At 41.2% G+C, this 22,986-nt stretch overlaps 3 protein-coding genes across 6 annotated transcripts in view; 2 read left to right on the forward strand and 1 right to left on the reverse strand.

Moving 5' to 3' along the window:
• Positions 1-22,986, reverse strand: part of LOC135700496 (sex determination protein fruitless-like) — a 790,809-nt gene that overhangs the window by 703,422 nt on the left and 64,401 nt on the right. The gene's annotated exons all lie outside the window — the stretch shown is intronic.
• Positions 3,069-5,066, forward strand: LOC135700477 (uncharacterized protein K02A2.6-like). The gene has a single exon (XM_065220996.1). It carries the CDS (start codon positions 3,069-3,071, stop codon positions 5,064-5,066), a length of 1,998 nt encoding a protein of 665 aa, XP_065077068.1.
• LOC135700478 (uncharacterized protein K02A2.6-like) lies at positions 5,301-7,250 on the forward strand. Its single transcript, XM_065220997.1, has one exon. It carries the CDS (start codon positions 5,301-5,303, stop codon positions 7,248-7,250), a length of 1,950 nt encoding a protein of 649 aa, XP_065077069.1.

The raw sequence follows: 22,986 nt of genomic DNA on the forward strand, positions 1-22,986 counted from the left end.
CTTATCCGTTGTGAAGTAATGAACCCATTGGTAATAGAAAACTTTGAGAAGCTGCTGGACAGAAATCCTCAAACAAGATTCATGAGTCTCTATTACGAGTACATGACGCTGGAGATTGGCCCTTCTTCATTCAATTCCTCTCGTGTTTGCCTCCAAGACTTTTATAGTTCCTCTGTAAATTTTGATCTGACCATGTTGCAAGAAATCCGTGGAGTACCAGATCACCATCGGTCGATGGTTGTTCCCTTAATTTTTGCAAACAAGTACCACCATGTCAGTAACAATAAGACTTTTTCCACAGATGGGTCAACCATAAACGCTTCCACTGGATTTGGAGTATTCAACGAATTTCAAAGCGCCTCATATCAACTGCAAAAACCCTGTTCCGTATACGTTGCGGAACTAGCAGCCATATTCTATGCAGTAGAGCAAATTGCCTCGCTATCATCTGATCACTATTTTATTTTTACTGATAGCCTTAGCTCGTTGGAGGCTATTCGATCAATGAGGCCGATGAAGCACTCCTGACCGAAATCCGAGCTAAATTGAGTACTTTATCTAAGTGTTTCTTTACCATCACTTTAGTCTGGGTCCCATCTCATAGCTCTATTCCGGGTAACGAGAAAGCGGACTCGCTAGCTAAGGTGGGCGCTATGGAAGGCGATATTTTTGATCGACAAATCGCCTTTGCGAAATTTTTCTCAATTACCCGTCAGCACGTCCTCACCAACTGGCAACAAAAATGGAATGAGAGTGATCTGGGAAGATGGTTACATTCTATTCTCCCACAGGTATCGAACAAGCCGTGGTTCAAAGGATTGGACATGAGCCGTGACTTTATACGTCACATTTCCTTTATACGGCTCATGTCCAATCACTACTCGTTAGACTCGCATTTCTTTTGTAACCCAAACGATGAATATCGGCTCCGCAAAGCTACGGCAAATGAGCCTGGAAAAATAAACGCATTATAAAAAAAATCAATGCATTGATGATTGCAATGGCTTAACAATCATGGACTTGTAGGAAACTTCTAATAATGAATAGCTCCATTCAACTGAAAAAAACTCTGTATATGTTTTCCTTTTTTTTAAATGAACCCCTGAGTCGAGATCACGTCTCCCCAAAACCATGCGAATGTGTCACTACAGACACTTGAAAACAAATCAAGATGACTCCTATCAATTGCACCATCGAATCATGCTCGTTTCACTCTTACGGCCCATGTTTCAATTTTTTTTTTTTGGTGTAGTTACATTTGCAGGTGAAAGCGAGGCCAAAATCGAGGCCACCCGGCCCAAAGGGTTGACTGCTGTTGTTGGTACCTACAACACTACCGTCGAACCGAACCGAACCGAACCAACCAACCATCAAAGGCATTTCCCGCATATTTCAGTGAGGTTGTCAGTTCCTTCCATGCCTCGATTCCACCACCCGTAACCCATCGGAAATCGAACGCTGCCGGCTGATGGCGCGCAGTGGAAGAAGGGAATGGATGGGTCCTACCCCGGGAAGGGGATGAGCAGCAGACGATTGTACATTGGCGCGATTTTTACCTCGTCCTGCTCGGCTTCCCTGGAGGCACGTGTGTTCACTGTTATGAAAATATTCTCCGCGTTTTTACGTCGTCGGTTTCCGCCATCCCGTCGTCGCGTTCCAAACCGTGTAGGTACGTGTGTGGCGTGTTCTCCGATGCGCTTCCATTTTTTTCCCACCCCTCGCTTTTTCACCAGCACCAACCAATTGATGACTTAAAATCGCATTTGAATGTTTGAAAATTTTAAATATTCGACAGGAAGCATGTAAAAAAGCGACCGGCAAAATCCACACACCCGCACTCACTCACAACTATTTTTGACAGCTGCTTTCTCCGCGGTTGTCTCTCGGCTGTGAAGCTCTTTTTTCCGCCTTTGATTGCTTTCCGGGGGAAGGGCACTCTGAATTAGCCATCAGCGGACATTTTAGCAAGAGGGCTGCTGGCCAAAAAAGGCATGAACAAATTTTACTTTAATGCTTCATGGTCGTGTAGGTGTGCCTCGAAATCGGGGAGTTGGTGAAAAATTGATTTTCCGGTAATTTTTAACCCCTCTCAGAGCCGATCACCGCAGGAGCACATGCCCAATTGCAGAAGAAAGGGTTTAATGACATTTTCATAAAAATCACGTCATCGACGACACAACCGACGCTTGATGGCTGCAGCGCCATGGACGGCAAATAATATTAAAAATAAAGTATAACAAAAAGGGACAGACACACACACACACAATTATGGAAAAATTGGCGCGTGTGCCAGTCAAAATTCTGTGGCATTGGATGTAACAACATTTCAATGAATGTCAATTCCAATAAATGCCGCGTTCCATCCGTCAACCAGAGTAAGAGAAGAGAAAAAAAAAAGTCAACTCCAATGCAATGTGGGACGCCAACGACGACGCCGGCGATGACGACGGACAGCACAGAATAATACAATTTAATGATGATACAAATTGAATGAAATTAAACCATAATAAAAATCGGCTTCTGATTGAATTCGAGAATATTTTGAGGACAAAAACTGATTAACCGTTTCCAAGGCGGATGGACGGATCCACCAAGGCTGCCCGCATGACTAATTGAATGCTGTGATTGTTCTGAGTGCTTTTGTCACTTATGGCTTCTGTTATTTGAACCGTTATGTGTTGTTGGATGATAAAACTGATAAAATCATCCGAAACGATTTCTACACTATCCCGAAGTCTACACTATCCAATTCCAGCTCCAATCGATTCGGTGGACATTTTTACATAACAAATTATGTGTTTTATGTCTAAAATCTAGCAGCAATTTTCAAATCTGTTATTATAGTCTGAGGTTGTTATGTTTTCATACACAAATCAACGTTTCTGTACACACTGGCTTCCGCACCTGAACAGACTGGCAGCACTGAGTGTTTTTGACATATGTACCTCTCTTTACCCTTCAGTTTAAAACATGTGCTTTTATCGAATAAACGTAATTTTCCTAATCAGTAATAAACGTTAGCATTACCATTATTCAATATTTGAAAGTGGTGTCAGAAGTTGGATAAAATGTCCATTCCAGCGGAGGTGCTACAGAGCCTTACTACTGTTTTCACCAATGCGCTAAAAGCAGCAGTTCAGGAAGTTTCAGCAGCAGCAGCCGGCGGTGCCAATGCAGCACAAGAAGGAGACTCAAAACCAGCAGCTTTCGCAATCGGAGAATTCAAGACATCGGACGGTTCATCAGTGGAGGACTATTTCAAGCGTTTCGACTGGGCGCTCAACCTCAGCAGAATCCGGGAGGCGGACCATGCCGCATATGCTCGCGTTCATATGGGAATTGAACTGAACAACGCACTCAAATTTCTCGTCAGCCCAAGGCAACCGGAGGATTTGACATACGCTGCGATAAAAACAACATTGGTGGAACACTTCAACCGGCCGAAAAATAAGTATGCTGAAAGCATTAAATTTCGCCAACTGCGCCAGGAGCCGGAAGAGAGTATTGCGAGTTTTGCTTTGCGACTACGACAGACTGCTGCTCATTGCGAATACGGAGATTTTTTGGACCGTATGCTCATCGAACAGTTACTCTTTGGCTTGGAATCTCGCGGAATGTGCGATGAAATTATTGCGAAAAACCCGGAGACGTTTGACTACAAGGTTGCGCACACAATGGAAGCTACACACAAGACATCTGTAGAAGTGACAACGGATCCGGCCGGAACGACAATAACAACAAACAAGTTGGGTTATGTGTCAACGGGTGTAAAGAAAGGAAGCTTTCGTCAAGGCTCGAGCAACCAGGATCGTGCTCCAACATGCCATGGCTGTGGAGGCCGCCATGAGCGAAAATACTGCAAATTCCGGGATGCGGTTTGTTTTGCTTGCAACAGAAAGGGACATTTGTCGAAGGTATGTAGATCGAAGACGGCTCAAGTCAAGGAAGAACTGTCTCCATTATCGGATGAGGGATCCGATTACGCCGATCACACGGAGGCTTTGCAGAAAGTTGATGTCATCTCGTCAGTTGAACCTCTGGACAGGAAGATGCTAGAAGTTCAGATTGATGGAAAGGCTGTGAAGATGGAATTAGACACAGGGGCGCCGTGTGCAATCGTGAGCCTGTGTACGCTTCGCAAGATCAAAGTTAGTTTTCGCCTGCACAAATCGGAAAGACAGTTTGCCAGTTACACGCGGCATAGAATCCACTGCATCGGCCGCTTGCCAGTGAATGTTACGTTGGGTAGGACCTCCCGGCGTCTAGACTTGTACGTCGTAGACGGAGATTTCGATTCACTCTTCGGTAGAGAATGGATTGCGCAATTTGCATACGACATTGACTTTGTGCAGTTGTTTGGCACGGATGAGCAAGTGAACACACTTACCGCAGCGGAACCAGTAATCACCAAGCAACAGCAGCAACGGCTGTCGCATCTCATCTCACGTTTCGATGGTGTATTCGGCGAGACTGCTGGCAAGCTGGCTGGCCCTCCGGCTACTCTACATCTGAAACCAGGAGCATCTCCAGTCTTCTCAAAGGCACGGGAAATTCCATTCGCTTTACGAGATGCGTACGCCAGAGAAATAGACAAGAAAATTTCATCCGGTCTTTACAAGCGTGTGGAATCATCTGAATGGGCATCTACTACTCACGTCGTCGCCAAGAAGAATGGAACGATTCGGATTACAGGTAACTACAAGCCAACTTTGAATGCCCGAATGATAATTGATGAGCATCCAATTCCCCGTGCAAACTATCTTTTTCACAAAATGAAAGGTGCGGCGGTTTTCTGTCATCTCGATATAACCGATGCGTATTCCCATTTGACGGTTGACGATGATTTTGGTCATGCTCTAACGCTGAATACACCTACACACGGATTGATTCGACCCACACGAGCTGTATATGGTGCTGCCAATATTCCTGCAATTTGGCAACGGCGAATGGAAACGGTTCTACAAGGACTTTCGAATGTTGTGAATTTTTACGACGACATTTTGATACATGCGGCAAGCTTCGAGGAGATGTTGGATGTGCTAGAGAAAACGTTGGAGCGGCTGTGAACTAATGGACTTCGCCTAAATCGTTCAAAGTGCGTGTTCAGGGCTCCTGCTGTGGAGTTCCTGGGACATAAAATCGACGCTGCAGGAGTACATAAGTCGGACAGGCATATTGAAGCAATACGGGATGCAAAAAAGCCGTCGAGCCCCGAAGAACTACACCTGTTTCTGGGAAAGGCAACTTATTACAGCGCATTTATTCCTAACCTTTCCACACGGGACAGGCCTCTCCGAGATATGTTACTCCACGACAGTTTCAAGTGGACAGCAAGCGCCGAGACAGCGTACGCAGAAATCAAAAGTGCATTGATTTCACCACAGGTGCTAATGCAGTACGATCCGGAGCTTCCATTACTGCTAGCAACGGATGCCAGTAGTACAGGACTGGGGGCGGTGTTGTCGCATCGTCTGAGTGATGGAGTGGAAAGACCGATAGCTTATGCCAGTCGAACGTTAAGCACGACAGAGCAGCGCTACCCACAAATGGATAGGGAGGCCCTTGCGATAGTTTGGGCTGTGCAGAAATTTGTCATGTACCTGTATGCACATCACTGGACATTAATAACTGACCACAAGCCGCTGTCACAGATACTACATCCAGAAAAATCGCTTCCGACGCTTTGCATTAGCCGTATGGCCAACTACGCCGATTTTCTGGGAAACTTCGATTTCGACGTTGTTTTCAAACGAACGAAGGAAAATGTCAATGCAGACTACTGTTCCCGTGTTGTTCCAGGGTTTGGAGTAAACCTATTGAGAGAGGTGACTATCGGACGAGACGAACAGTTCGATGCATTCGATTGTTTTATGTTGCATCAAATCCAACAGCTACCAATCCATGCTCAACGAATCGCCCAGGAAAAACGGCGAGATGACGTCTTGGGCAAGATTCTTCGCGCTCTCGAGGAGGGCCAATCTTTGGAACGTGTAGGCTTCAAGTCCCCCGAAATCAACTACAAAACTGCAGCTGGATGTCTAGTATATGAACACAGGGTGGTAGTACCGCGCTCTTTGCAGGAAGCTGTACTGAAGGATTTACACGTCGGACATCTAGGAATAGTGAAGATGAAGGGGCTGGCGCGATCGTTTATTTATTGGCCCGGAATCGATGCGGACATCGAGTGCGCTGCAAAGGAGTGTCATGAATGTGCCAAAAATGCCAACGATCCTCCAAAGTTTCGCGATCACGTGTGGGAGTACCCGAAGGCGCCGTGGGAGCGCATTCATATAGATTATGCTGGGCCGTATCTTGGAGTGATGTTACTCATAATCACGGACGCGTATAGTAAGTGGATCGAGGTGAAGGTTACCATCAGCATGACCGCTAGTGCTACAATTGCTCTCCTAGATGAACTTTTTGCAGCGTATGGAATATCTACAACTATTGTTTCAGATAATGGAACTAATTTTACATCTACTGAGTTCAAGACTTATCTTCGGATGGTAGGCGTAAGGTATCACAAGTTAACTGCTCCGTACCACCCATCAACCAATGGACAGGCCGAGCGTTGTGTCCAGACAGTGAAGAATGCTTTGAAAGCAATGGATACAACGAGAAGCAACATTCAACTCAATTTGAACGAGTTTCTTCGACAATACAGAAGAGCACCTCATTCTACTACTGGTCAACCGCCATGTCAACTGTTTCTCGGTAGGAACATTCAAACACGCCTGAATCTACTGCTGCCAGCGGATCTCACTACAAGAATCTGCCAACAACAGAAAAATAAGTTGGATTCATCGTTTCGTGAGTTTGGCGTCTCCCAGCCAGTTTATTTTCGGTCTTTCAACCCACTGATGGATAAATGGGTCTCCGGTGTAATTTCGGCTCGCTTAGGAGACTTGCACTATCAGGTTGACTATAATGGCAAAAAGTGTAAACAGCATATCGATCAGCTCCAGAATCGCGTACCTGGTTTGCCGAGAAATGGCTGTGGTATGAGTGACAAACCAGATCCATATTCTTCACGATTTGCGTTGGAATCAACACCAATCGACGGTTCCACTACAGCCGGTCTTCAGGAACAGCCATCATCACCCCAGGTATCAACAAACAGTGGTGGTGAGCAGTTCACCACCCCGAGCATCACCCGCGATGCTAGCGGAGTGGTAACACCTCCAGCAGCTCCACGAAGGTCGACAAGAGCCAGGAAGCCACGAATCATATTCTCGCCAGATGGCCGTTAAAGGAGGGAAATGTGTTATGTTTTCATACACAAATCAACGTTTCTGTACACACTGGCTTCCGCACCTGAACAGACTGGCAGCACTGAGTGTTTTTGACATATGTACCTCTCTTTACCCTTCAGTTTAAAACATGTGCTTTTATCGAATAAACGTAATTTTCCTAATCAGTAATAAACGTTAGCATTACCATTATTCAATATTTGAAAGAGGTCAAGCTTCCAACGGTTTAATTAAAAATTGCCACGATTACCTGTTAAATAACCACGAGCTGCTTCTCTCAGAGAGTCTCAAAACATGTTGCGAGACAGAGCTGGCAGTGTTGCCAATATAATAGTAAAAAAGGCAATCATTGTAATAATTAAATTCAAATAGAGATTATGAAAGCCACGATCCCAATGAACTCATCAGAATTGTCCCGAGTGCCTACGAGGACATGGTCAAAACCTTATTTGAGTCAACAGTAATCATACGATCTATCAAACCATATGAGACTTAAAAATGGGGCAAAAGGAGCTAGTCTGGTCAGAGATAAGTTGTAATTGATTTCATTGGCTTCCACCACATTTATGGGTGTAGATAACTGACAGTCGCATATAAAGACAAATAACTTATAATTTCACCAGAAAATGAGGCGATTGTTGTGAAATGTGTTGTTCGGTAGTTTTTGAACTACCGACCTGTCCGGTAACTGTAAAAATAAGTGAAAAATTAAAAAAAAAAATTGGATAATTTATTCAGATCTTGTACGGACTTACAGTGTATCGCAAAATTTAGCGTACACCCTAGTGGAACACTGTTTGAAACATTCTGAATAGATATATATTTTTAATCTTGGCTGGTGGTTGAACAGATGTTTATTGATTAATCGTTTTAGTGTTGGACTTTATTGGAATAACCTGTATGAAGTAAGCTTTATTTTAATAAAACGCACGATTTTAAATTTTTTACTCAGTGAAAAATGTGAGGAGTCTAAAAGACCGAAGCTAATGTTACTTCTTTGTTCCTTTCCGTTAGCCTGTAGAGTGTAAGCTGTAGATTAGAAGTTCCGTGCGGTCCACTTGTTGTGTGTGCCAAATTCGTAGAAAGGTAAGGTGAATAATGTCTTTTGTGTGGAGATGTATCTGTAATGTGTCGAACAGCCGTTCGACGGCTTTTTGTGTGTTTGGAGTTTGCACCGCATTGCTTCTAGCGATAGATGGCTTTGCTTGGCACACCGCAATCGAGGAATTTAATCGCGTTCTCTAGACCCCACGCTTCAACGTCAAGGTTCCCGGTTCGGGGGAGAGTTTGGAATGGAGACACCGTTTAACTGTTCTCCGGCAGAGCGTTGGCCAAATCCGCCAATATCAACCACGTGAACCCACGTACATTATTCGTCTTCGACGATCCCCTCGTTGACATTTGCGCCACCGGCAGTCGGCGCTAGTTTCAGTACCAATTCGAGAGTTCTATTGGGAATTTCCGCATCATACCAGTCCGGGGTGCAATGTGCAACACCACCACCGTTTGAATAGGGTGCTACGTTGTCGACCCCTCCGACAAAGGGATGCTTCTGTGCCGACACGGATGAAGCAGCGACGACAGTGATTACCGCGAGTAAATGAAACGCATTCGAATCTCCACACACACCAACACATGACTTACTTTACTTAAGGGTCCTGTGCACCACCAGCGGTGCAAAGGGCCAACGTGAAAGACTTCCATCCTGGGCGGCTGCTCGCTTTTGCCTTGACCTGGGCCCAGGTTAGATGCTTATCGACTTGCTTAATTTCCTTATTGAGGCTCCACCGCCATGAGCCCCTGTGTCTGCCTCTGCTGCGATGTCCTGCCGGATGCCAATCCAGCGCTTGCTTGCAGATTTCGTTTCCACCCGTCGAAGTGTGTGGCCGACCCACCTCCACTTTTGCTCTCGAATTTCTGTTGCTATCGGCTTCTGATGACATCGACGATGGAGCTCGGCATTTGAGATCCAGTTGTGAGGCCACCAGGCATGAATTATATACCCCAGGCATCGGTTGATGAAGACCTGCAGCTTTTGAGTGTTCTCCGCTGATACACACCACGTCTCACTGGCGTATAACAACACAGATTTCACGTTCGAGTTGAAAATTCGGATTTTGGTGCGTTGACTTATCTGGTTGGATCTCCATACGCTTCGCAAACTCGCAAAGGCAGCCCTAGTCTTCTTGATTCGTGCACCTATATCGCTCTTGGTCCCGCCGTCCGACGCTATCTGGCTGCCTAGATATTGGAAACTTTCGACATTCTCCACTGCTTGCCCCGCTACCGTAAAATTGGAAAGGTTGCCCGTGTTGATATCCAACGATTTGGTCTTGTTGACGTTGATGGTGAGACCCGCCGCAGAGGAGCGTTCGGCTAGGTTATTGAGCTTACTCTGCATATCAGAGCGCCGTTGTGCTAGTAGAGCAACATCATCAGCCAAATCGAAGTCGTTGAGATGCTCCATGGTGATAGGCTGCCAAAGCAGTCCACGGTTCAGTACATGGTCAATTGCACCCACCATGATCTCGACGATTACGATGAGGAACAGTAGCGGTGATAGTATACATCCTTGTCTCACACCAGCGACTACCCGTATAGGGTCGGACAAGGCTCCGTTATGCAGAACTTTGCACGTGAAAGCCTCATACTGCGCTTCGATGAGGTTGACGATTTTATCCGGGACTCCCTTGCGTCTCAGGGCGCCCCACAGGTTTTCGTGATTGAGACGGTCGAAAGCTTTTTCGTTGTCAATTAATACCAAATTAAAGGACTCTTGGAATTCATTGACCTGCTCCAGGATGATGCGGAGCGTGACAATATGGTCCACACACGATCTTCCGGCACGGAATCCTGCCTGCTGCCGTCGGAGAGTCACGTCGATCTTCTCCTGTATCCGATTCAGGATAACTTTGCACAGAACTTTGAGGGTAATACACAGTAACATGATGCCTCGCCAATTGTCGCACACAGTCAGATCTCCCTTCTTTGGGACCTTCACTAAGATGCCCTGCATCCAGTCGGCCGGAAAAGTCGCGGTGTCCCAGATATTACAGAATAGTTGATGCAACATTTGTGCGGATGGCATGGGGTCAGCTTTGAGCATCTCTGCTGATATGCGATCGATCCCTGGAGCCTTGTTGGATTTCATGCTTCGGATAGCTGCTTCAATCTCCTGCAGTGATGGGGCCTCGGAATTGACGCGAGTGATGCGCCGCACCCTAGGCGGATCATGCCGAGATGTTGATGGCTGGTTGGCCGTTGAAACTTGAAGAAGTTGTTCGAAGTGCTCAAACCAGCGTTGCAGCTGGTCAGCGGGGTCGGTAAGCAATTTTCCAGTCGTGTCCTTCACTGGCTCTTCTGGTTCTCGCCCGCTTTATCGCGGCACCAACACATGAGCTCGAAGAAAATTAATAAGTTAGGCTAGCAATCGCTAGAACCAGATCAGGAAACCGCACACACGATTAAGGAGAGCTAGCAAACAAACGAATAAATGGAATAGGTACAAGTGCCATGAATAAAAACATAGGTTAGGAACACGAAGAAATCATATAATGATTTACGTTAAATTACGGCTAAATACCTGAAATAAATGTTGTTTTCGTAAAGTAAAAGCTTTCCCCGTAATGTTAATTTTTGTTGGCTAGATTCTTCACATTTCGGTCGTTCTATTTTGCGTAATTTTTTTGTAGTATTTCTTTGTTGTGGTTCAATTTACTCCAGGTTGGACTGCCTGGGAAAACAGTCTCCGCACTCACGTGTCAGGATCGGGGGAGGAAATCTGGAAGGGGAAAGTTACTCCAGTCTGCTGAATCGCTCTCAAACTAAACTTCGGTCTCTTCCATTCACAAACCCGCCTGAGGTTGGGTTTCTTGCCGGGCAAATCAAACCTTGATGAGTGGTCCTCTTCGGAGGTGGCACTTAAGCCACTCGGTATAGAAACAGGAAGCGTATTCGGTGGTCGAGATCTTGCAGGCTGCGAGTCGTGCGTTACACATTTTTCGAAAGTTTTTTTTTTTCTTCCGGAAATTTGAAAAGTATTTATTTTAGCTGATTTATGGAGATATTTCCTCTCGATTGGTGTATTTGGATTTTAATTTAACCTATAAATTACGCAGTTATAAACGTACAAAACCTAACACCTTTTCGTGACGGTCGCAATTTTAGATTTAAAGTCTACGCCAAAAATTTTGTTTCGCTGCGCCATCTTTTTGGCTAAGCCTTGAACTATTTGTATCCACTAAATTATAGTCCTAATCAATCCAAGAAACTTTACTGAAGACGTCAACTCAATAAGATGCAATCCCAGAGCGTATTTTTTTTCCTACTAGATATAATTCCTGGCCCACTGTGCACTGTATGCAATGCATTTGAGGAACAAACTTCTTTCGAAACACAAGCTATCATTTTCCGGTTGGGCTACACCCAAATACGTTTGTTGTAAGCTACAGTTACAAAAATTGGTTTCTGATGCTTTTTTTTAAAGTGGTGGACTTGAGTAATTCTGTCTACAAACGTGTTTCGGATGGCAAAATATGAGTTCACTTTAACATTCTGTCATCAATATCCAGTCATTTATTTTTCCGACAGAAAAACTCAGAACTATGTTGGATAAAAATCTTCTGTTTGTCGTTGATGAATTGATTTCCGACGCGACTGGTAGCATGGAAAAAGATCTATTGAAAGTACCAACAACAACACTCTTAAAGCCGTGATTTCCGTTTAAGTCAGCAGTAAGATCGGAAGTAGGTTCGGAACTCAGTCTTCCGAGCATTATTTTAGTGCTGGTGAAGCAATATACAGCACGAAAGCTTCATTTAAAATTAACAAGCTTAAAATCCTTCTGGGTCAGCCACATCCAAGTTCGCATAATCGACGAAAATAGGTTTTGTCCAATCCTTCGATCCAAATCAGTTACTTTACCCTGTGCGCACGCCAGTCATTCCGTGTCGACCGTAGTTAAATGTGTGCAGCATTAAAAGTTTATTCCTCGGGTTAATTTAATAGACCATCCCTTCCCCTCTTGGTTGCTGTAATTTCGTTCGGAAAAACACTGCACCCATCGCGTTCTACTCTGGATGCATGGCAAAAATTCGAGCGGACGCGTAAAATTAGTTCAAAGTGTGATAATTAAATTTAATAAGTTTTTCACGTAAGCTTTACCGCCGCTCCGACCAACAAGCAGTTCCGGCTGACTGGAACGGAGCAACTACGAACGGCTCACTTTTCGGAGAGACCCCGGAGAATAGCGCAAGCAAATTATTCTACGTATGGCTGTTGTTCGATGTAACTACACTGACGTTCGCTGCTCCGCAAATTCCTACCCATACTAAATAGGGGGTTGTTTGGTGGATGGGTTTTGCAAATTTTGAACGATTCGAGCGAGGGCCAAAGTGGTGCTTCTCCTGGGCGCATATGATTAACGATGATAAAGTGGTTTCACAATGACCGCAGGCGCTGCAAGTAAACATCAAAAGCAGTGCTTCAAATTCCCAGCAACAACGGGCAGCAAATATAGCACGGAAAAGGAAACGGTTCAGCTGACTGTAAGAAAGAATGCCGTAAAACATTTTCACGATAGGAAACGTACAAGCCTAACATGCATAAGTGAAGGTCAAAAGTCAAGCGAAATGCAACGGTGGATTTTTTTGCCCGCAGTTTTCTTCGCACGACGACGTGGCCGCCTCATTCGTTGGTTGGGCTTTTTGTCCTCGAAAGGTTTTCCATTGTCACCCCATCGGGAACGAGTTGTGCCTGCCTCAAGCTGCTACGGCTTACTTCGGGAGGGGAGGAACTTTTCCTTCGACAACAATGCCGCGCAACAACACACTGCCGTGTCCTATTGCTGTTTCCGTACGAGTGGAAGAAGGAACACTTTGCACATACAAACCTGCCTGTTCAACATATTCATAACTTGCGCTTATTTACGGCACCGCCATCGTCAAGTTAAAATTTATGGTTACATTTACATGCATATGCATCGCGTTTTCTTATTCCCGTGGTTGGTTGGTTGGTTGGTGTGGCGAACGTTGTGTTCTATGGGGGCGTTGGCGTGATCATGTGTTGTGGCAAGGACTTTCTGATGGAAGGTCTTATTCTTTCCATGCAACCAACTGTGATGGGAAGAAGAGAAGCTTGAGTGCGAACATAGTTACTCGATACCGTGCTGTGACAAGTAATGATTGGTTTGTACTTATCTCCGGGGTATTGGGGAATCTTGAAATCGACGTTGATCTACTCTAGCGAACGTACGCTGGTTGGCCATTTTTAGCTTTTTGTGGCAAATTCAAGAGAGACAGTTTTCGTGTCTATACATCTAAAATTAATTGCTTGTTGAGATTCATTTTCATTCCATGGGCCGGGACCAACGGCTTTCCTTCCCTTCCGAAGGAAGACGTGGCTATAGATTTATATGTCTTAGTAAAATCCCACCGAACTCGGCTGGGATTGAACCCAAACCCATTGGGGTGAGAAAGCAGTCACGATTACCACTACACCACCGGCGCCGGCAAAAACAGAACAACAACCAAGTGTCGGTTTGGATGTTATTGTTTTGACTTCAAGATATAACACTCTCATTGATTTCCACCCAAAAAACGTGTAAAACCATATTTATAGGTTTTTTACAACAATTCGAAATTATTTATTTATCAACAATTATAAGCGATTCATGATGTTCAAACTCCCAATGTTACACCGTTTGTTGTTCTCAAATGTGTATAATTTATAAACGTCCTAGACGTGAAATAATAAACAAATAAAAACTACAAGGGACGCAATGGTGACGTAGGACTACGTGTTATATAATAAATGTTACTTGTTAACTGCAACAGGAGCTTTTCTTTTGTGTAGGAATAGGAATTTGAGCGGTGATAGATATGAATTTTAGTTGAGACATGTTCAGAAACTTAACTCTTTTGGAAAAATCTTGGTGGCCTTGAAAAGGGCTGATGGTAGTACACGCTTAAAGCCTTTGGAAGCTGATGATGACGTGCAGGCAGCTGGATCTGTAAATTCGGACCGGACAGTTACATATTCTTCGGTTCAATGATTGCCCGAGCAAAGTCCAGCATCAAAATGACAGCAAATTGAAATCAAGTTTTGATATCAACATCAAACTGAAATCCTAATTTGATTTCAGTTTATGCAATTGATAAATTTCGTTTTCATTTTGCTGTACATTTGCTCTACAAAAATATGTTGTTGCGGGTTTGTTTTCATTGCCTTAGCATAACATCAAATTAATTACTTGTACACAGAACAGTACAGTCAACAGGAAAAATTGATATCAAATTGAGTTTTCAGTTTGCTCTCACTGATAGCAGAAATAGTTTTCAATGTGATGTCACAGGAAGATTTTTTTGCACTCGATTTTGATATTTTAACCGTTAAAACGACCAAAACGACAGCAACCTGAGTAATCATTATCAGCGAAATCACAACATCAAATTTAGATTTCAATTTGATCTCAGACTTTGCTCGGGTGGGCACTCGCAAGAGTCTCTGCTCGTCTGCTGCTTGACAGAGGTTGAACTGGTGGCTGCGATAGGTTGGAAGGCCGCAGAATATCAGTGTCCAGTGTCCACCCAACTAAAGCTCCTCCCCTTTTTTAGTTTTTCTCGTTAAATTTTTTCTCTCAACAAGTTGGTAAATCTTAGCCTTTAGCAGTATCACGGTTAACACTGTTTTCGACAAATTTATGATCCTGTTTCACGTCATGGTTCTTTTGTAATTGAAAATTCGAAAAATATTTCATCGAACAGCTGGAAAATTGGATTGGATTTCTAGGCATCCCTAGAAAATAGTGTAATTTCATGTTTGATGGTCCTTCGAAAATGTCAAATAGCAGAATTGCAACCAACAAGTGTAACCCAAGAACCAACAGCGGTGCGATGCTAGTTTTCATTGTCATGACGACGACTGAAGGTGCTTAGAAGCAGAGGGGTGAAAGTCAATTCTCTTCTTCGATTTCCTCTTTTGATGACCATGGCTTCACCAACCTATTTCGCACTATTTCTGCTACGCTTTTCTATCATCCAGAATGACAAACGTATCAATGAATGTGTTAGCCGTCGAGTTATTAACGAAACAGAAAGTCAATGAAGAGAATCGATCAAAATCACTAGCACCCCTGCTTCCAAGTTTGGTTATAAGATTACAACTCTGGAGAGTATTTTGTGCGGTCGTTGGGGGCGTGTGGTTCTGAATATGGCGATGAGTGAAGATCGGAAGCAAATGCCACTTCGACTTGTTTCGTCTACTAACGACCCTCTGATGACAGTGTTGGAGAGCAGCAATGCTACATCGACATGTTTTGTCTAGAAACGATTCTCTGATGACTGTGTTGGGGAAGCAGCATATGGGTCATTCCGCGCCAATTGTACACAGCCAGGCATGGAAAATCATTTGCATTCATTTCGTGCATTCATTTACATTCATTTGCCCCTAACTTTTTTCATCAACAGAATTCTGCAAAATTATGTATGTAGCTTTTGTAGGTTTAGTTATTAGCTACAAGTTCTGTCTACATTCAGTTAATGTATTTCACATTCACTGAAAAACAGTAACAAGTTCTGCTCGCTCTTATTCGTTATGTATAAGAGATACAGATTTGAGTAATGAACAAAAGTTGTAGCTAATAACGAAACCTACTAAAGTTCTATACATCATTTTACGGAATGATGTTGATAAAAATGTTAGAGGCAAATGAATGTAAATGATTTTCCATGCTTGTACACAGCACATGCAATTGACCTTTTCCGATTTGTACCAACTTTGGAGGGAATGTTCATTTAGGTTCAAATTTGTTAAATCCAAAATTTTATGCTAATCGAAGCACCCCTCGATCAAGGGGCGGCTTTTCCATTTTTCGCTAGTTTTTAGAAAGCACTACTTTCTTTTGTTCATATCTCCGGAACGAATGAAGATACAAATTGCATTATGTATTGTTTTAATAATAAAATTAGACAAGACATCTAAATCTGTAACGATTTTTTTTCTATACAGTGTTGCCAAATGTTTTTTATTTACGTTTGAAAACTTTAAATGAGTGGTGACTGGATTTTTGGGAATATTTTGAGTCGCACTTTGATGGTACGCTGACGAAAAACAACGAACTTTTTGGTTATTTCACGCCTAGAACGCTATTGAATTTAACACATTTGGAAACAAAAAAGGTGTACCATTTGAATTTAAACACGTCTCAAAATCATTTTCAATCTAATTCATACTTGGAAAACCATATAATTGTTCACAAATAAGTAATTTAGAATTGTTTGGAAAATTGCAAATATTTTGTAAAATTATGTTTACACATGTTTCGAGTAGAATGCAATGAGAGTGTAAGATCTTGAAATCAAAACAACAACAAAAATCAAAACAGACACTTTGTTGTTGTTTTGATTCAGAACAAAAATCAGTTGCGAGCTACGATTTCGATCAGAAGAAGTGAGTCAAAGAACGAGACGTTTTCGTTCCCTGAAGACGTTCCAGAATGCAGCTATCAAGCAGAGCACCTACTCGAAGCTCTCGATGAGGAATTTTCTGATCAAGATCCACTAAATGACGTCAGCAACAAGGAAAATTCTGGTCCAAAATCTTCAAACAAACGGAAGAAAACAGAAAAACGCGTTGAGCTTCGTGAACCAGCCAGCAGCCAACTTGCTCTCCGTGGAGTTTTCTTCAAGCGACGTTTTGTTGGTGAAACTTCGGGAAGTCAATTCTCTTCTGCAACAGTTACCGGGAATTCGGTCTAGCAAATTATGCGAGGTGTTTGGAAGATTTTCCAACCTGTCTTGTGTCGGGAAATCGTGAATAAATATTAAGTTCGTAGAAAAAATCGTGTTTTGCGACTCGAACAGACAATCAAAAGCCAATGTTTTTGTATTCACTTCGGATAAGCATAACTGTCACTTTGACAACTCTAGCTGTCATACGCATGGCCCGCACTTATTTCATCCCCGCACTTTCAAAGTGCGGAGTCCAGTAAGGTGCAAAATGCGCAATAATACATGTCGTTTAATTTTCAATTTGAGGACACCATCGTGTTTTTTGTCCCTTTTTACATAAGAAACACTTAACTACAAAAAGTAATTTGCGTAGTTCCTGAGATATTGGATTTTGAATGAACGAAAGTCATAAATTGAAGGTAAAACTTTTTTTATTTAATTTTTTTGTACCATTTCCTCTTAATAAGTGGATTCATTCCCATGACTTATTGTGTGAAATAATATTTGAAGAAAAATGGATTGCATTACTAAGAAAAGTTTTCAATACAGTGTTGCCAAACTTACATATTATTTAGCGGCTAAAATCTTTAGAGGTGTTTTTTTTAGTTGATGCAGCTAAATATTTGACTTGATTGCAGCATTGTGTCCTTAAGCATTTTCAGGGCTGTTACAACAGGCGCGGATTTCGCGAATTTCGCGGATTTCGCGATTTTCGCGGATTTGTCGCGGATTTGAACTTTCAGTCGCGAAAATCGCGGAAACATTAAATGATGTTGCGAAAATCGCGAAGGGACTGATGTGCTGTCACAAAAATTGTGGAATTCATTGTAACCTTTCCGTCCGGATTATTTTGCTGTCATCAATTTTGTTGTTCATTTGGCTCTCAATTTTTTACCGGTTCAAACCAAACACCCTGTAAATAATCGAAAAATGATCTCAATTCCATAAGTCACTCCGGATTTGCACGGAAATTCCCTGAGGTCTGTCCAATGTGAGACATTTTCCTTTTTTACAATATGAACATAGCATTTTTCGTTGTCAAATCACAAACGAATCGTATATATGCGAGTAATTGCCATGTATACCGGATATTCTAGGTTCTCGAAATCGTCCTTGAGTTCAGTTGATTTGTTCTATCAAGACTCCAATAATGTCTGTTGTATCGAAATATGTTCAAACAGATTCAAAGTGTCTATGTGGATTGTACCCGACCTATTGCTATGTATACAAGATGTTATAAGTTCTGAAATCATTCTGGAGATTAGATTATTTTTCTACTAGATCACCCAAAACTAATTCAATATCTGTAGTATCGAAATATGCCCAAACAAATTTGCAGTGTCTATGTGGATCATGCCAACCTATTTCCGCGTATGCCAATTGTTCTAGGATTTCGAAATCGATATTTCGATACTACAGATATTATCCTAGTCTTTGTTGATCTAGTAAAACAAATCATCTGAACTGCAGGACGATTTGGAGAACCTAGATCATCTGGTATACGTGGACATAATTATTTATTTGTCGTCAATCAGTGTAGACCGTTTTTCAATAGTGCTGTTTCCTTACATGCTATTTTAAAACATACGTTTTATTTGAAATTGTCAGTTAATGTAGACTGCATATACAAATATCTAAAAAATAAAAATTGTTTTAAACTTAACGAGATGAAATCCTAGCAGTTAGTGTTCTCCTTACTGTATCTTTAGACATCGTTAGATCTATATGCTCACAATAATTATTATACACTCTCATCATTCTTTTAATTGGTCCATTTTTACCATAATTCGTTCTGTGAGGTGACAGTTGAAATACATTTCGAGTTCTTAACATGCGTGATGGTACGTAAAAATTTAATCTTGCTAAATTTTTTTTTTTTGAATTTACGCGTTGTGAGATAATATCATTAACAAAGGAAATCATGGAAATTGTGGAAAACATTAATTTCATTTTTAAAATGTAGCAAATCATTATTGTTAAAGATTTCCATGTACAGTTTCATATCGTCAGCATACATGAGCACATTTAAGCGATTCAACACAAACTTCACATCATCCACAAATAAAATAAATAATAAAGGACCTAAATGAGATCCATGTGGAACTCCCGAGGTAACATTAACTGGCGAGGACATTTTTCCTTTAAAGTGGACCATCTGTATTCTTTCTGTCAAGTATGATCCAATCCATTTTAAAAGTGTACTTGTCATACCTAAACGTTTTAATTTAAAAAGAAGTAAGGGAATGGCTACTCTGTCAAAGGCCTTACTTAAGTCAGTGTATAAGGTTTCAACAGTATTACCTCTATCCATTGCTTCAATAAAAAAGTTTACAAATTCCAACAGATTAGTATACGTTGACCGACCTTTAAAAAAACCATGGTGATTATTTGAAATGCGATGCTTAACCTGGTTAAATATTTTCTGGTTAACAATTGCTTCAAACATTTTAGGAATGCATGACATAATTGCAATACCTCTATAGTTTTTAATGTATGACCGTTTGCCAGATTTAAATATTGGGACTAAAAATGATTTCTTCCAAATTTTTGGAAAATCACCTGTTTTGAGAGATAAATTGTAAAGCCAAAACAATGGTTTAACAAAACTAGTTGCTATTTTTTTGAATAAAAATGGAGGTATTTCATCAGGACCAGGTCCTTTTCCGGCATCGAGACTTTCAAGAGTCATAAAAATTTCGTTAACAATGATATTATTAACTGATACGTAATTTTCCTGAAACATTATCCATATAGACACTATGAATCTGTGGACATATTTTGATACTACAGACTTCATCCCAGTCATGGTTGATCTAGTAGAATAAATCATCTGAACTCCAGAACGATTTCTTCTTCTTCTTATTAGCATTTCAAGTTTATTGATTAGTGCATATTAACTTATTGCGTGCTCTCAACTTAGTGTTCCAAATACACTCCCAAAGTTATTAATTGAGAGCTTTCGATGCCAATACCAATGCATGAATTTGTATATTGTGTGACAAGGCAAGCACAATGATACTCTATGCCCAGGGAAGTCGAGAAAATTTCCAGCCCGAAAGATTCCCTCGACCGGACTGGGAATCGAACCCGCCGCCTCCGGCTTAGTAATACCGTTCCTGACCGTACTGACTAGGCTATGAGGCTCAGAACGATTTGGAGTACTTAAAACTTCTGGTATACAAGACAATAGTTCTAGTAGATCAAACTAACTGAACTCCAGGACGATTTGAAGAATTTTGAACATCTGGATTACTCGGAAATAGATCATGCATGATCTACATAGACACTGTGCGTTGTCTGGAAATATTTCAATACTAAAGACATTATTGCAGTCTTGGTTGATCTATTAGATAAAATCAACTGATGTCCTGAACGATTTGGAAAACCTATAATTTCCGGTATACATAGTAATAAGTCGCGCATGATCCACAAAGTCACATATACACGATTCGGTTATGTTTTGACAGCGAAAAGAGGTAGGTTCATATTAGAAAAGAAATATCATGAAAATGTCTCACCATTGGACAGACTCCAAGGAATATCCGTGTAAATACAGAACCGCGACGGGACCAACAATTGTGTTGAAACTCTGGTAATTTCTCGATTATGTGCAGGGTGTTTGGTTTGAATCGGTCAAAAATTGAGAAAACTAGAGCCAAATTACTACAACATTTAGGACAGCAAAATACGTCTCTGGTTAATTTTCAAAAAAAAAACTTGCATTTCAAATGAAAATGCATTAATTTTTTTTAAATAATATTTCATCAAATCTAGGCCGGTATTATTAAATAAAATCTCATAATTTAAGGATGTTTTGTTATGTTCACTAATTACTCAGAATTTATACTATACATACATAACTATGATACAATGTTATTTTTTTTTAATTCGAAGGTTACAAACGATACTCCTTTAGCTCAGTCGGTAAAGGCGCAGCTACAAACTAAGTCCATGCTGGAGGCGACTGAGTTCTATTCCCGTTCAGTCTATTAATTTTTCGGGTTGGAAAAATTCTCTACTTCCTTGGGCATAGGATGGTACAGGCATAAAAAGCTCTCAATTAAAATGTGAAAGTACTTCAAAAAACACTAAGGCACAAATCTAATATGATATAAGCAATAAGCTTGAAATGCCATGTAGTAGTGTACAAATGCTATTTTTAGGCAATGAAAACAGTTTTTTTGTCGCGGATTAGTATTTGAAGTCGCGGATTTCTTTTGAGAAATCGCGGATTTCGCGGATCAAATTTAGAAAATCTTGTAACAGCCCTGCATTTTTACATAAGATAGACAAACTAAGTTCAACGCATAGTACCTGCAATATAACATTTTGGAAAAGACCTTAAACAAATTGAAGAAAGGTGTTTTTTTACGTATTTTAAGAGCACAACGGACCTAAATATTAAGTTTTTGGTACAGGACCTCCAAAATAACTATTTATAGTGAACCATAAAACAAAAATAAAATTTGAAATATGGGACCAAACTGTAATTTGCTCATGTTTTGCATACGAACCTAAATTTTGAGTTAAAATAGATGCTCTTTAAGATGTCATCTATTAACGTATGCAACATGATATGTTTGATTTTTTTTTTTTTTATATATATTTAGCAGGCGTCCATTTTTAAGCATCTTTCGCACATCTGTCTAGTTCATTAGAAGTTTGCAAATACCGAGTGGAAAATGGTGTGTTCTATTGGAAAATTCTTAAAAATAAAGTGTACCGTAAATAACCGGCTTTGTAAACAGTTCGCTTCTCGTCAGTGGGACCTTTACAAGCTTCGTTCTGGTGTTACGAAACTGAAAAGTGTTTGTGATGGCTATGCTAAGCAATATGGGGTCCTGTATACGACAATTCAACGACAGTGCTGCAACCCATTGAATCTGCATACAGTTATTCGTCGCAAGAGTTTGAAACCAATTTCTGCAGGGTTTCATGATGAGTACAATAAGTTCTTGCCAATCATTATCGAAGGTCGGAAAGTTTGCGCGCAATGCCATCTGGTGGTAAAAAAACATGGTTAATGACTTGCCATCTGCAGGCAAAATTCGCCTTAAATTATTAATTTCTTCATTTTTTTTTTAATTATTATTATAGCCGATTAAGTGCGAGTGGCGGAGTTGGACGAGAATGCTGATGAACCAGGTGAGGTTAATGTTTTAATAGGGTTTTATAATAATATATACTATCAAACTGACTGTACATGGACATAATTTCGCATAGGAAAATTTTTCGACTCTCAGTCTCCTAGCAATTGAAATGATATGTTTTTTGTGTTCTTTAATTTCTGGTTCTAATTTCTTGTTGTTATGCATGTAGGAGTTCTGGTGGTTAGCTCAGACGATTACGAAAACGCGGTGTAAACTTCAAAGCCTCAATCAAACATTGGACAGTCTAAATGTATCACCGATTCGGACATATAATGTGGTTCGTGCTAAAAAGTGCCCTACTGATAAACTCACTCGTGCCTCAGAGGCGCTGAAAACAGCTTACGATGCGGTTGTTAACCATAAGTACCTTGAAACTGATTCAAATGATACTACGTATGAGGTAGCTGGGAAAGAAATGCTCAACTGAAGGATAAATTCAATGCGTGTGGAAATTCAACTGAAAAAAAAAATCGGATTTTGTCAGTATTGCCGAAATCATGGAGTATTCGTAAGATTGAGGGTGAGCATCAGTACTTCCTAATACTAAGTTTTATGAAGTAATGAAATTGGGTTGTTAGCGGAATGCTAAATAAAACAGCAAAAGGGTTTATCTTCCATTTAATTCCACTTAATTTTTGTATCCATGACAGATACGTATTTCGACTACAATGTGCAGTCTTCATCAGTGTCATTCCCACTAAAGAACTTATCAAAATCTAACCCCCTTAAGTACTCATCCCCTAGGTAAAAAAAGTCAAGATCATAGGTATAAAAATGAAACTACAATGTGCTGAATCGGAACCTACCTAACTAATGAAAACCAAAGATTTAAGTAAGCTAAAGGAGAAAAATCTATAC

Source organism: Ochlerotatus camptorhynchus, unplaced genomic scaffold, assembly GCF_037179485.1.
Source record: "Ochlerotatus camptorhynchus isolate MF236.1 unplaced genomic scaffold, CSIRO-AGI_Acam_v1.1 ptg000137l, whole genome shotgun sequence".
Taxonomy (NCBI): domain Eukaryota; kingdom Metazoa; phylum Arthropoda; class Insecta; order Diptera; family Culicidae; genus Ochlerotatus; species Ochlerotatus camptorhynchus.